This window comes from Miscanthus floridulus, chromosome 4 (assembly GCF_019320115.1).
Source record: "Miscanthus floridulus cultivar M001 chromosome 4, ASM1932011v1, whole genome shotgun sequence".
Classification (NCBI taxonomy): domain Eukaryota; kingdom Viridiplantae; phylum Streptophyta; class Magnoliopsida; order Poales; family Poaceae; genus Miscanthus; species Miscanthus floridulus.
This window is the reverse complement of record NC_089583.1, coordinates 42516131-42531244: the sequence shown is the minus strand read 5'-3', so window position 1 is coordinate 42531244 and position 15114 is coordinate 42516131. Positions and strand designations below refer to the sequence as shown.

General features: G+C 46.8%; 1 protein-coding gene across 1 annotated transcript in view; it reads right to left on the bottom strand.

Annotated features, from left to right (window-relative positions):
* The window catches only part of LOC136548440 (uncharacterized), a 36632-nt gene extending 22163 nt beyond the window's left edge, over positions 1 to 14469 (bottom strand). The window contains exons 1-3 of the mRNA XM_066539969.1: positions 14374 to 14469; positions 14054 to 14251; positions 13684 to 13930 (exon numbers count right to left, since the gene is read on the bottom strand). Of these exons, the coding sequence (XP_066396066.1) occupies positions 13684 to 13930; positions 14054 to 14251; positions 14374 to 14469 (541 nt within the window). The remainder of the gene's footprint in view (positions 1 to 13683; positions 13931 to 14053; positions 14252 to 14373) is intronic.
* Positions 14470 to 15114: the final 645 nt, after the last annotated feature.

Sequence of the window (15114 nt, the reverse complement as noted above, 5' to 3'; positions counted from 1 at the left end):
CTTCATCTCAAAGCAAGTATGCACTTGCTCACATATGTCCATGAGCTCCTCCTTGGAGTACTCCTCATCATCATCATCATCACTCCTACAAGCATCACTTTCACATTCATCATCATCACTCACATCATATTTTACCTTGGTAGGTTTTGCCATAAGGCATGTCGATGGAGTGTCGAAGATGGATGGCTTGTTGTTGATGGCGATGCTTGCTAGTGCTCTCTTGATAGATTTCTTGTCATCATCATTAGAGCTATCACTATCCGAAGAGTCATCACTATCCCATGTGACCACATAACCTCCACCCTTATTCTTCTTTTGGAAGGTCATCCTCTTCTCCTTCTCCTTCTTTTCTTTCTTATTCTCCTTGTGCTTCTTCTTCTCATCCTTATCATTGTCACTATTATATGGACAATTTGCTACTATATGATCGGGGCTCTTGCAATTATAGCATCTTCTCACATACTCTTTCTTCTTGGTGTGATCTCTTCTTTTTCTTGCACCATAGCCCTTCTTCTTCATGAATTTTCCCATCTTGCGCACAAAGAGGGACATAGATTCATCATCAATATCACTAAGATCATCATCATCACTTGATTCTTTCTTGGACTTTCCCTTGTTATTTGATGATGATGAGCTAGCCTTGAATGCTATGCTTTTCTTCTTCTTGTCTTCTTCTTCCTTCTTGTCATCCTTGTCATCCCCCTCCCTTTCCACACGGTATGTCTCTTGTGTCATGACATCACCTAGTAATTGGTTGGGGGTAATATCCTTCAATCCTCCTCTTATGATTAGAAATCTTAACATCTCAAATTTTGGAGGTAGGCACATCAAGAACCGATGAGAGACGTCGTCATCCTTGATCTTCCCAAAGCCTTCAAGTCATTGACAATTACTTGCAATCGATGGAACATCTCCGGAATGCTCTCATCTTCCTTCATCTTGAAGCTTGTCAATTTGTCCTTGAGAATGTACAACTTGGCACTCTTCACCACCGGTGTGCCCTCATATGTTTCCTTCAATCTTGTCCACACCTCATTTGCTCTTTCACAATCCTTGATTTGCTCAAACACCTTGAAATCAATGGCATTGTATATGGTGTTGAGAGCCATTGTGTTGCATTGCTTGTTAGTCTTGTCTTGGTTGGTGGGATTATCGGGATCGATGATAGCATAATCATTCTTGGTCACTTCCCATACTTGATCATTGATTGAACCAAGATACATCCTCATCTTTCTCTTCCAATAATCATAGCATGTGCCATCAAAGAACAGTGGTTTTCCCCCCACATGGTTGAACACAACTTGAGCCATAATTTGACACCAAGGTTGTTAAGCCTTTAATCAAATGGTGACCATGGCTCTGATACCACTTGAAAGGTCCTAGTATGGCTAGAGGGGGGGTGAATAGCCTATTTAAAAATCAACAAATCAACTAGAGCAATTTGATTAGTATGACAAAAGGCGAAATGCAAACTTGCTCTAGCTCTACAAGGGTTGCAAGCCACCTATCTAATAATTCTAGTTGCAATGATTACTAGACACACAACTTGCTATGATACTACTCACTAAGAGCTCTCAATCTTGCTACACTAAAGAGCTCCACTAGATGAACTTAAATAACAAATCAAGCTCTCAATTCTAGTTACACTAAAGAGCTTGCCACAACTAGTTTGCAAGAATATAAAAGAGTGAGTAAGATGATTATACCAATGTGTAGAGGGATGAACCAATCACAAGATGAAGATTAAGCCAATCACCGGGAGAATGCAAATGACAAGAGACAACTGATTTTTCTCCTGAGGTTCATGTGCTTGCCAACACGCTAGTCCCCGTTGTGTCGACCAACACTTGGTGGTTCGGCGACTAAGAGGTGTTTCACAAACCTCGTCCACACGATTGGACACCACAAGAACCTACCCACAAGTGAGGTAACTCAATGACATGAGCAATTTACTAGAGTTACCTTTCGGCACTCCGCCAGGGAAGGTACAACTCCCCTCACAATCACCGAAGACGGCCACGAACAATCACCAACTCATGCTGATCCTCCACCGCTGCACCGAGCCATCTAGGCAGTGGCAACCACCAAGAGTAACAAGTGAATCCCACAGTGAAACACGAATGCCAAGTGCCACTAAATGCAATCACTCAAGCAATGCACTTGGATTCTCTCCCAATCTCACAAAGATGATGGATCAATGATGGAGATGAGTGGGAGGGCTTTTGCTAAGCTCACAAGGTTGCTATGTCAATGAAAATATGCAAGAGGGTGAGCTAGAGCCGGCCATGGGGCTCAAATAGAAGCCCCCATGAAATAGAGCCATTGTACCCCTTCACTGGGTACTGATCGGGGTGACCAGATGCTCTGGTCTAGTTGACCGGACGCTGGATCTAGCGTCCGGTCACCCGATGTAAGCCACGTGTCATTCTGAGTTAAACCTGAGCCACCATATTTCAACGGCTATGAAGCGACCGGACGCTCTGGCACAAGTGACCGGACGCTCAGACCCTAGTGTCCGGTCATTTCCAGTAAGCTCCCAAAACCGTCTTTTGCCAACCGGATGCGTCCGGTCATGCCCAACCGGACCCTGCCAGCGTCCGCTCACGCTGTGACTACTTACTGTGCTGACCGACAACACGACCGAACGTAGCACTTCAGCATCCGGTCGCTGAGCGACCTAGCATCCGGTGCTTAACCCTAGTCACTGTGCCATTCGACAACTCGACCGAACGTAGCCTTCAGCGTCCGGTCGCTGGGTGATCCAACGTCCGGTCAGTTGATCAACGCCAGCATCTTTGCGATCAACTCCATTTCACTTCTAACTTCTCCACCCTTGCTCAAATGTGCCAACCACCAAGTGTATCACCTTGTGCACATGTGTTAGCATATTTTCACAAATATTTTCAAGGGTGTTAGCACTCCACTAGATCATAAATGCGTATGCAATGAATTAGAGCATTTAGTGGCACTTTGATAACCACATTTCAATATGAGTTTCACTCCTCTTAATAGTATGGCTATCAATCCTAAATGTGATCACACTCTCTAAGTGTCTTGATCACCAAAACAAAATAGCTCCTATGGTTTATACCTTTGCCTTGAGCTTTTTGTTTTTCTCTTTCTTCTTTCCAAGTCCAAGCACTTGATCATCACCATGGCATCATCTTCATCATGCTATGATCTTTGTTTGCTTCGCAACTTGGAGTGTGCTACCTATCTCATGAACACTTAATAAACTAGGTTAGCACTTAGGGTTTCATCAATTAGCCAAAACCAAACTAGAGCTTTCAATGACCCAACGTGGTAGGCGGCCTAGCAGCTCCCACAACCCACGCAGAAAAGGACACGCGCGCAGCAGGCTGAACCAACGAGCAGCCCACGACGTGGAGCCCGTGTGAGCACCAGTGATTTTGTAGAAAGGTCCCCATACTATGTGGTTATTACACGATGACTCCGCGCACTATTACAACAGAGACAGTCTTCGCATAGACCACCCTGAAAACATCGTCTTCGCAAAGACAAGCCCCCCGCCGTGCCTGGGCGCAGCAGCGCAGCTCCAGCTGGCACTGCCCCACGACGCCAGTCAGTAGAGTGAGGCACAAACTAAAGGAGCAGGCCGATGAGCACCATGGAGCCAATACAAGACCCTAGGGCCAATTAGGGGCCGAACGGTGACTTCTAACGTACCGACCATGCCGACGGACTACAAGCTACAGCGGCACAACTGTTCTGGCATCCTACGACCTCGGAGACTAAAATGAAAGGATGGTAGAGCAGAAGGACCTTACCCTGGACATGGCTACAATATCGACTGGAGCGGAAACGGCCCATGCTATGATGGCCACGTGCACGGTGAAGGGCGATGGCGCTCTGAGCATGGCACGGCCATGTCAGCTCGTCGCTGGTGAAGGCCCTGACCAAGCTGAGACGAGCACTAGATAGAGGAGGTCAAATCACAACTACTGATGCCACCAATTGAACCATTACCGACGGTGAAGGCCCTACCCCCAATCATGCTCTGCTCAAGCGACGAACTGACCGGCGATGACAGGACTCTGGAAAAGGTCATTGCTAACGCATGACTGTGGCTCAATGTGGGTCGGGCGGTTGGCTAGCTCCATGACCTAACTACTGATGCGAACAATTGCCCTAAGATGGCCCCAACGTCGTGAATTTGAACGATGCCTGTCGACAGCAGCACAAGGGTGTGGCAGAGCATAGTGGGTAGCTATGCACGTCACCAAGCAATTTGACATGCTATGGCATGAGGGCGATAGGGCGACTATGCTATGGGACAGCGGAGACAACGTCTACTCGACGGGACCACTTGAAGCGAAACGGCTAAGCTCGAACAGAGCTCATCGCCGTCGGCAAGCGGGACGGGCTGGACAAGTGGGGCAGAGCCGGGAGTAGTCCCGTCGCAACAGTGGCTGGGCCAACAACACAGTTGCGATGACTTGGCACACGCCCCAGGACTGAGTGCGGTCGGTGAAGCAGATGACGAGGGCCAGCGCCATGTCAGCCAAGCACCAGCGACTGTGGCGTCGGGTTCGACCCCACATGATACGACGGTCAGTGCACGCACGTGAGCTCACAGGGTTGGCAGCACGGCAGGGAGGGGCTAGCCAACCCAACCAGGCATGGAACCGACAGCCGCGAGGCCAACCGACGGGGCAGCGGTTGTGGCCATAGCGCCAACCAGGGAAGTAGAGCACGCGCGGTGACCACGCCCCGAGCCCGAGCAGCAAGAAATGATGCTATGCTCGCTTTTTAAAGTGAAGCAAAAGTCGCTTAGTATCTCGATTGAGGTTCAACCGAAGCCATCAGCCTAAAGTTGGCACTAACAGCTAACTAGCGAAGTAAACTTCATGACCAGAGAGCAACTGGAGAGGGAGATAAGGAACTGCCAACTTGAGTTCATCACCTAGGTGCCAAATCATGGACTAGGTTCCAAAATCTATTTCCCAGCGCATCCTACGGAGGTTAGGGCAAATTTGGAGAGTGCATCGCGACCTCACACACCACCTCAATCTACACCACGCTCACGAGCTCACTTAGTGACAACTAATAGTGCAAAAACATGACGCGGGTATTTATCATTTTTGTTAGAATTTAAATACCAAAGATAGCATTGTCAACAACTCGTTTGCCGACTTAGCCGAAAAGAGTGGATTTAATTTCCACTATGATTTTTGAGCTTCCAAGAAAACTAACTAACAACATTTATCCTCCCAAAATTAAAGTGACCTATTCCTCTACATATCTTCCCCATCAACTTAACTTAAGTAACATGCACAAGTTTATTATCTTTGTTTATCAAAAAATGTTTTTCGTGCCAAACAGTTAACACCACTTATTCTATTTTCCTTATTAGGATCTTATTAGCATATTTTTACATTAAGTAAACTAACTCACTACATTCATTTGATTCCTTTCAACCACAAAAGCGAACCCCGTAAGATTTGCCTTATCATTTCATGTATGTTTTAAATCAGAAATTCAAGAAACTCGTTTTAAAAGTTTTTCTTAGGTCTAAATTGCGGCGCTAAATAAGATTGTAACATTGGGGTGTTACAACCAACACCCCTTAAAAAGAATCTCATCCTGAGATTTGAAGCTAGAACCAGAAAAGGGGAAACGCGATTACACTTCGTAGATCAGGAATTACACAAAAGGTTACACGACTTCGAATACTAAACCACATAGGGAACTTGAGATACAACCGAGACTTACTCCAGAACTTGAGATAGATGAGGGCAATGGAGAAACAGCAGGAGGATGATTATCCAAAACATAGCGTAGCCCCAACAGATCCAAAAACAATCGATTGAGAAGTAAAACATCATGAACTCTAAGATTAACTACCCAAAAGGGAACTTGAACTCCTGCAACGAATCGGATCCTTTCTTCTCCTCAGATTACAACATCACCTTAGACTGACGAATCTCGCTTCACAATGGCGACTAGATCTCGTAGCTCTGCTCCGAATGCGAGGGGAATGGGGATGAAGAAGAAGAGCAAGGACCAAGGGGATTTTATAGAGGCGAACAGAGGTGGGTCACAACCACTAGAAGCAGATGCGGCGAGGATGGGATACACAGACGGTGCATGCTGTGGAGATAAGGTTGGAGACAGGGTGCGCTTTCGACGTGAACGGTAGGGGGAAAATAAAGGAGAGAAACGGGGGAGGTCCACTCGACGAGGCCAGCGTACGGCGGACATGTCACCAAAAGAAGAAAGAAAGGAGGGGGAAGGGGGGTCCAGTACGAGGGATGAGGCATGAGAGTCGAGAGCCGACTGGATGCTGGGAAAAGGAGAAACACACTGTGCACAAAGACGGCGAGCATAGCACGATGCCGTGGCCATGCGAAAATAGGGAGCTAGGAGCCCGATATAGACAGCGTTCGTAGGGCACACGGTGAAATGATCCTGCATGCGTAGCGTGGTCAACTAAACACAGGCTTGAGACATGACATCCACTCAGACTTCTTAATTACTCCTGACTATCCATTGCTAACTTTCCTTACTAGTCTCCTTTTGCTTTCCTTTACTCGACCACATCCGTCTTTCATGTAGACTCAGATCATGCCATACTTTCTTTCTCTAAAACCACCTCCTTTTTGTTTACTTAGAGAAAACACTATGTCATCAACCCGTTGTGGATTTCCCGTCTAAACACCTATACATTTCCAAGGAGAAAATTTTTTAAACAAAACGGTATGGCGGTGTAACTTGGTAAACGTACTTGGTTAACAACCTCAATACCAGCGCGTGCCGAGCAGCGTCGCATGTGGCAGCTGTTCCACAGGGAGCCCTCAGTTTTGTCGTGGCACCATAAGCTTTTAACCAGGCAACTATTACCAACTTACACGCCATGAAGGCAGTGGGGTCATAGACCACAGAATAAGGGGAGTATTACAAGGGAAAAATTCAAACAACAAGGGTTCCCTTCACAACAAGGGACAAGGAATTCAAATCCAATGGTGGATTTGTTTTAAAGAGATTCAAGTGTTCTGCTGGGACATCCACAATTAGTTGATATAGTGTCCTATATTATCCAACCACAGCTGATCTACTGGTATCTGAATGGCAACTTCTTTTGTAACCCGCTTGATATCGCCCTGGAAAACTTTAAGCACGTCTAACGAACTAAGGGTAGATGAACATAATAAACACCGTGAAATAAATAAAATGCATGTTCCAATGGTCTGATATGGGTACATCATACATGCATTCAAGCTCCTATTCATGATACAACATTTACCTTCCCTACTGGCGGGCGATCTCAACGACTATGGATGAACGACAAGGCAAGAATACAATACCGGAGGACAGCAATGAAAAACACTACAACTACGGGTACAACATCCCAAGGCAACTAATCTACATCTTCTTGGGGCAATGGCCGAGTGAGAGGAACCAAGGGATCTTCTTCTAACACTTCTGACGGTGGAGGTGCTGGCGGTTCTACATCACCGGTTCTCCTTCTTTCAGGTGGGTGGATAGGGATTCCCTCGAAGATCGGGGCATCCTGCCTATCAACAGCCAGCGTCCTCCGCCTAGCCCTAGTGAACAGATAGGCCTCACCCAGCTGATGGACATGCCGGTCTTCAGCCTCCTTCAAAGCTTCCTCTATGGCAGCCTCCCGACTCTCAGCAGCTGCAGCACTGGCATGCGCTTCGGCAAGCTGCACCTGGAGCATCTGGTTGAAGATCACGACTTCCTCGGCTCGATGGAGGCAGCTCCTTAGTTCCAAGGCTTGTCGGTCATACTGCTCGTCCAGAGCGAGCAGGTATGTGGTCAAGTGCACCACGGTAGGACTGTCTTCTTATGCATCTCACCCTTGCAAAGCCTCCATGCGAGCCCTCCATGCCCGCCGATTCTTGTCCAAGGGTGGAAAGAACCGCATGGGGGTACGGGCAATGGGCTCCTCATAGATCTAGCAGAGGTACCGCAAGACTTCACGGGCCACAACCTGGTAGGTGTCGATGAAGCAAAACCCGGTTGCGGTCACACTCTAGGCTTCAGTGAGGTCGAGGAACTCTTCACTCTTTCTGATGTAGACGGTAACCTCACACCGCTCGGTGCCATTCTCCTCATACTCATGGCCCTCATACTCAGGACGATCTTTGACTCTGAGCTTTTGTAGGGTGGCATGCAGGATTTTGGGAAAACCCTCAACGTTCATGCAGTAGGTACTAACCCAGGCTCCTGCCATTTCTAGCGGTGGTTGCAAGGAAGGACTGAGCGAAAAGCCTTGCGCAAAGGGAAAAACTAAGCGAGCTAAAGTGCGTCGAGTGGTGATATCAATAGCTAAGTCAGGCTCTACTTATAAAGGCGGAGCATTCAGTGGTCCTGGCATGGTCCACCAGGGTTCCCACGTAGAACCACTACGAGCGAATCGACCAACTTCCTCACGTTAGAGGCGAGCGACATGCGATGCCATTACTGACTAGTATGACTGCAGGGCAAGGGTCTGACAAGAGCATAGAAAAGGGGTACAGGGAGACGTGGGTCACGATAGGCATGAACCATGGGTGAACGCGGAGCATGAAGCCATAGTGTAGACCTAACTCTAGAACAGGAACGAGTCAGGCATGCACAATACGACACACGTGATACCTATGGAGGGCGTATCTACAAGCAATACGAGCGATATAATGCACAAACGGGATATGCATGAATGCACATCCTATACATCCTTTCACTGTTGCCAACATATAGGGCAACCGTTCTCAAATTTTTGGCAAAGCGTTCTCTCCTTGTAACTAGTCGATACTATAAAACTATGCCCGAGTTAGTGTACCTGTAGAAACTTGATTAATCCTATCTAAGTCAATAGAGTGTCATCTATCCTGGATACATAACCATAGTAGTAGGACTACTTATATAACTTCGCATGCAAACATCCTAACTTTTTTTTGCAAAAGTAGGTTGTCAAATTTTAGTTTAGAAAAGGTTTTCGAAGCCTTATTTCCTCATTTGCGCTCTGATACCACCTGTGGTAGAATCACCTAATCTAATGCCTCATAGGAGTGCTTGTCTTCCATTAGACACTAAGCACTCGAGGGAGAACACTAAATTACTCGGTTCCATCAGGCACACCCCAGGGGAGAACCCGAAAATCCACATTTTTATCATCGGGATCACAAATGAGAGAATAAAGCTTACATTATTCTTAACCGTTTCTTACACCACTTGTAGTACAACATCAGAGTATAATATTTATTAGTATAACAATAGAATATAATCATATTACCAAGGTTATGAATAATTTATTGTAACACCGGAATATAAACATGTGATCAGAATTACAGCAGAAATAATTATCTATTCATGGCATGATGTAGTATTGATATATAAACTACGACAACAGATTACAAAACTTTCATTTACAAAAATAGTTGGTGAGATTTATAAATAACAACTACAATCGCAGCGTAAGGAATCCTCGCTGAGCCCACCAGCAGGTATCCACACACAAGGGTCAGCTCTAGCATCCACCTATCACCTGCAACAGGGGGAATAAAACCCTGAGTACTCAATTGTACTCAGCAAGACTTACCCAATAGGAGGAAAGAAAAGACTCCAAGGATATGCAAGGCTATCTGGCTCATGGGTTATTGTATCAACAGGAAGCATTACTAAAAGTGCGTCCTTATATTCGATTTTTATTAAAAGCCGCATTGGTTCATTAACTAGTCCTTCTATGTAAGCACCTGTGCTACTTTCAAGCAGGTGGTAAGCAATCAGATTTCCCTTTTCATCTTCCATCTTTAAGTTCTTACTACGATGTTAAACCATAGACAAGCCATACCGGATTTCCCGGCGATTCACGAATCAATGCCCCCAGCTGGCTACCCTGAAAACACACACCCCGCTTGTACCCTAGGCACAAGCAGGACCAACCCATCACTCTCCTGTCCCGGGTGTCCAGGTCCCCATCCAAACTGGGACTCCAAGCCCCCGTCCCTGAGTCCCGGACTCAGTGCAGTGCAAGGACCTCCACCACCAAGAAGAACCTTGACAGTCGGTCGAGAAAGAGCCAGATCCGCGACAAGAGAGCAACAAGTCTTCCAAGCGCCTATACACAAGTATGTGCTCAGGATAATAAGTCTGTGACATGACTAGAGCCTTATGCAACGATTGGTCCTTAACCGGCCAGACAGGGAAAACCGTGTAACCAAGTTATGCCCCGAGTCCACGGCGACACAACCTCTTACACCCACCAATACCCAAACCATATCCTACCTGGTCACCATTTTTCCTTTCCACCATTTATATTTTCCAAGTGATAATAATACAGCAATATATTTTCTATCTCTCGTGAGTGACAGGCAATCACTCGACTTCTACCGGAGCCCTGTAGTATAGCATTCTATACGATCCTATCATACTAGTAAGACTCATAGGATCAAGATATATATATGCAAGTGGGTTTTATTCAACTCCTTAAAACTTAATGCACAAATATAATTTAAACTGCAAAAAATTAGGGGTTATGCACCGGGGCTTGCCTAGGTACGATATATTAAAAAGTTAGTATCTGCATCTTTAGATCATCCACCATCAACTGAATAGAAAACCCATTGCATCATCTCCTGGAGAGAATACCATTACACCATCTTCGGATTCCCAGTCATCCTTCAATTTCTATTGATCCATCATCGTACGTATATGATATGCATTAATGCAAATGCATAGATGTAAATAACCAACGACAGCTGAAAAGCTTAGAAATCCGATCACGCCTCACAAACTAACGAGCTCGTTTTAACGACGACCGTACTTATGCTATATATACACGTTGTCGGATAAAACATGTTTCCTAACAATTATTTTAGTTATATAAACCTAAGTTGTTTCTTTATCCTATTCCATTAATTTAATCTTTATTCGAATAGGACATCATTATCTAATTAGTAACTAGTTATTCCGGAGCAAAAACAATTACAGTGAGTAACTAATATTGCTAGGAGCCTACTATACAAATTTCAGATTCAACACTATTGCCAATTTATCAGAACAATTCCTACGAGTTATCTTTTTACAACATTAAGTATCCCAAATTAATTATATACTCCTATGATTATTGTCCCACTATGTGAACAAATTACACTAGCAGGTAGGTCATGATTTTAGGAGCCTAACAAAACTAGTTTGGCATTTTTATGATTTTTATTTGATTTATTATGGATTTACAAACTTCAGCTATTTTAAATAAAATAGTAAACTTAGCAGAAAAGGAAAACAACCCACAAGTCGCATGACGCCTAGGCGGCCATGGCAGACCAGCCCATGGTGAAGCCCAGCAGCGGACGGCACAAGGCCAGCCCAGCAATGAGGCATCGAGCGCGCGTAGGCGCGGGTGGCCCAGGCGCGGTGGCCACCGGCCAGCCCAGCGGGGCAGGCGACGGCCCAACACGGCAGGCGGCCCAGCAACTCCCACAGCCCGCACGGAAAAGGACACGCGCGTAGCAGGCCAAACCAATGAGCGGCTCGCGACGTGGAGCCCGCGTGAGCACCAGTGATTTCACAGAAAGGTCCCCGTACTACGTGGTTATTACACGACGACTCCGCGCACTATTACAACAGAGACAGTCTTTGCACAGACCACCCCGAAAACATCGTCTTCGCAGAGATGAGCCCCCCATCGTGCCTGGGCGCTGGCACTGCCCCACGGCATCGGTCAACAGAGTGAGGCGCAGACTAAAGGAGCAGGCCGACGAGCACCGTAGAGCCAATACGAGACCCTAGGTGCCCATTAGGGACCGAACGGTGACTTCTAACGTACCGACCACGCCGACGGACTACGAGCTACAGCGGTGCGACTGTTCCGGCGTCCTGCGACCTCGGAGACTGAAACGAAAGGATGGTAGAGTAGAAGGACCTTACCCCGGACATGACTACAGTATCGACTAGAGCGGAAACGGCCCGTGCTATGATGGCCACGTGCACGGTGAAAGGCGACGGCGCTCTGAGCATGGCACGGTCGTGTCAGCTCGTCGCCGGTGAAGGCCCTGACCAAGCTGAGACGAGCACCAAATAGAGGAGGTCAAATCACAACTACTTATGCCACCAATTGAACCATTACCGACGGTGAAGGCCCTACCCCCAATCATGCTCAGCTCAAGCGACGAACTGATTGGCGACGACGGGACACCGGAAAAGGTCATCGCTAACGCACGACTGTGGCTCAATGTGGGTCAGGTGGTTGGCCAACTCCGCGACCTAACTACTGACGTGAACAATTGCCCTGAGACGGCCCCTACGTCATGAATTTGAACGATGCCCGCCGACAGCAGCACAAGGGCGTGGTAGAGCATAGCGGGCAGCTGTGCACGTCACCGGGCGATTTGACATGCTGTGGCGTGAGGGCGATAGGGCGACTGCGCTACGGGACAGCGGTGACGGCGTCTACTTGATGGGACCACTTGAAGCGAAACGGCCAAGCTCGAACAGAGCTCACCGCCGTCGGCTAGCGGGACAAGGTGGATAGGTGGGGCAGAGCCGGGAGTAGTCCCGTCGCAACAGCGGCCGGGCCAATGACACAGTTGCGACGACTTGGCACATGCCCCAGGACTGAGCGCGGTCAGTGAAGCGGACGGCGAGGGCCAGCGCCATGTCGGCCAAGCACCAGCGACTGCGGTGTCCGGCTCGACCCCACGTGATACGGCGGTCAGCGCACGCACGTGAGCTCACAGGGTTGGCAGCACGGCAGAGAGGGGCTGGCCAACCCAGCCGGGCACGGAACCGGCAGCCGCGGGGCCGACCGACGGGGCAGCGGCTGCGGCCACACTGCCAACCAGGGCAGTAGAGCGCGCGCGGTGACCACGCCCCGAGCCCGAGCAGCAAGAAACGGTGCTACGCACGCTTTTTAAAGTGAAGCAAAAGCCGCTTAGTATCTCGATCGAAGTTCAACCGAAGCCATCAGCCAAAAGTTGGCACTAACAGCTAACTAGCGAAGTAAACTTCGTGACCAGAGAGCAACTGGAGAGGGAGATAAGGAACTACCAACTTGAGTTCGTCACCTGGGTGCCAAATCGTGGACTAGGTTCCAAAATCTGTTTCCCAGTGCATCCTACGGAGGTTAGGGCAAATTTGGAGAGTGCATCGCGACCTCACACACCACCTCAATCTACACCACGCTCACGAGCTCACTTAGTGACAACCAATAGTGCAAAAACATGACATGGGTATTTATCATTTTTGTTAGAATTTAAATACCAAAGATAGCATTGTCAACAACAACTCGATGTTTGCCGACTTAGCCAAAAAGAGTGGATTTAATTTCCACTATGATTTTTGAGCTTCCAAGAAAACTAACTAACAACATTTATCCTCCCAAAATTAAAGTGACCTATTCCTCTACATATCTTCCCCATCAACTTAAGTAAAATGCACAAGTTTATTATCTTTGTTTATCAAAAATTGCTTTTCATGCCAAACAGTTAACACCACTTATTCTATTTTCCTTATTAGGATCTTATTAGCATATTTTTACATTAAGTAAACTAACTCACTACATTCATTTGATTCCTTTCAACCACAAAAGCAAACCCCGTAAGATTCGCCTTATCATTTCATGTATGTTTTAAATCAGAAATTCAAGAAACTCGTTTCGAAAGTTTTTCTTAGGCCTAAATCGCGGCGCTAAATAAGATTGTAACACCGGGGTGTTACAATTAGAAACCTCTAGTTTTTGTAAAATTCTGGCATGTGTCTCATTATGTTCAATTTTAGTCTCCTCAATTAACACCTCTTCCACGCTCTGAGTTTCCTCCCTTCTCTTATCAGCTTCAAACAAAGTGGCTTCGGCCATCTCTTTAGCTTTTATTAAATCAATATTAGCATCCACCTCTTCAGTATCCTCTCTCGACACTATGCCACAATCACTAGCTACCTTTGCTAACACCTCATTATCAATATTCTGTAAAACAGAAAAAGGATTATAGTTCATACCTTGACTGTCGGCGCATGCCGCCCTTCTTTTAGCTCGCAATGGGATTGGAGTCCCTGTCCCTGCCACCCTTGAGCTGGCTCTCCTAGCCACCAGCGTCTTGTGTGAAGTCTTCAGCTTCTTCTGCTTGAATCCATCATCAGTCACCTCCTTCAACTCTGCAACAGCTTGCTCGGAGCCTTGGGTGTCATTTTCAACATTGATGTTTTGGGACACTTCTTCAACCGTAATCATTTGTGACTCCATGACCTCTGGAATTGCATTCTCCATACAGGTCTGTGCAACAGCAACCTGTTCAGGAAAAGAGGATTGAGTGATGATCTCTATTCCTGCTGGAGCATCTTCTCCTTTTTCAGTGTCATCTTTATCAACTGTCACTTCCCCATAAACCTGCTTAGCACCTCTCTACTTACCTTGTTTGCTAGACTCAGGGATCTCTTTGGGTTGCTCTTGTGAATTCTTCCTAAGATCTGCCCAGGGATCATAGCTATCAGAATCCTCATCGCCATCATCCTCTCATGACTCGTCATCATCCTTCTTCTTCCCAATGTCATTAGTAGGGACTGGCCTCTTGGAATTCTTGTCAGATTCTAGGTTCCAACTGATGTGGAAACCCCTTCCATTGAAGTACACTCTAGATGAGCCTTTGATAGATGATGGGTCTCTGCATGCTACCTTCAATCTTATGGGACCTATCCCTGGCAGAGATTTCTTATCCACCTCTATAAAATCTCCAACCAGATACGACACCTCTTCAACAGCCTCCTCGTTCCTGGCCCAGTATGGAAACCCACACACTTGAACCCATACCTGAGAGAGGAGGTCACAGCAACCAACCATGAAATCAGATTTCTCAACAGAAACTGTCATATCAGTGATCTTGCCCTTGAACTCTCTAAACCTGGTGAGAAACTCCAAATCTTTAGCTGAAGGCACCACGAACATATATTCATTAGCAGCAATCCTCTTCACCTGCTAGCCCCAAGAGGGATTGAGAAGATATTGGAGTTCTATGGTGATTCTATACACTGGGCCCTTTCCTTCCAACACTTTCATAACAGCGGTAATGGGCATCTCGGCAGCATCTTCTTCTCCAATTGGAACATGTAAGCTGTAAAACATCTGTCCAGGTAATCCATAACTACACAACTTCA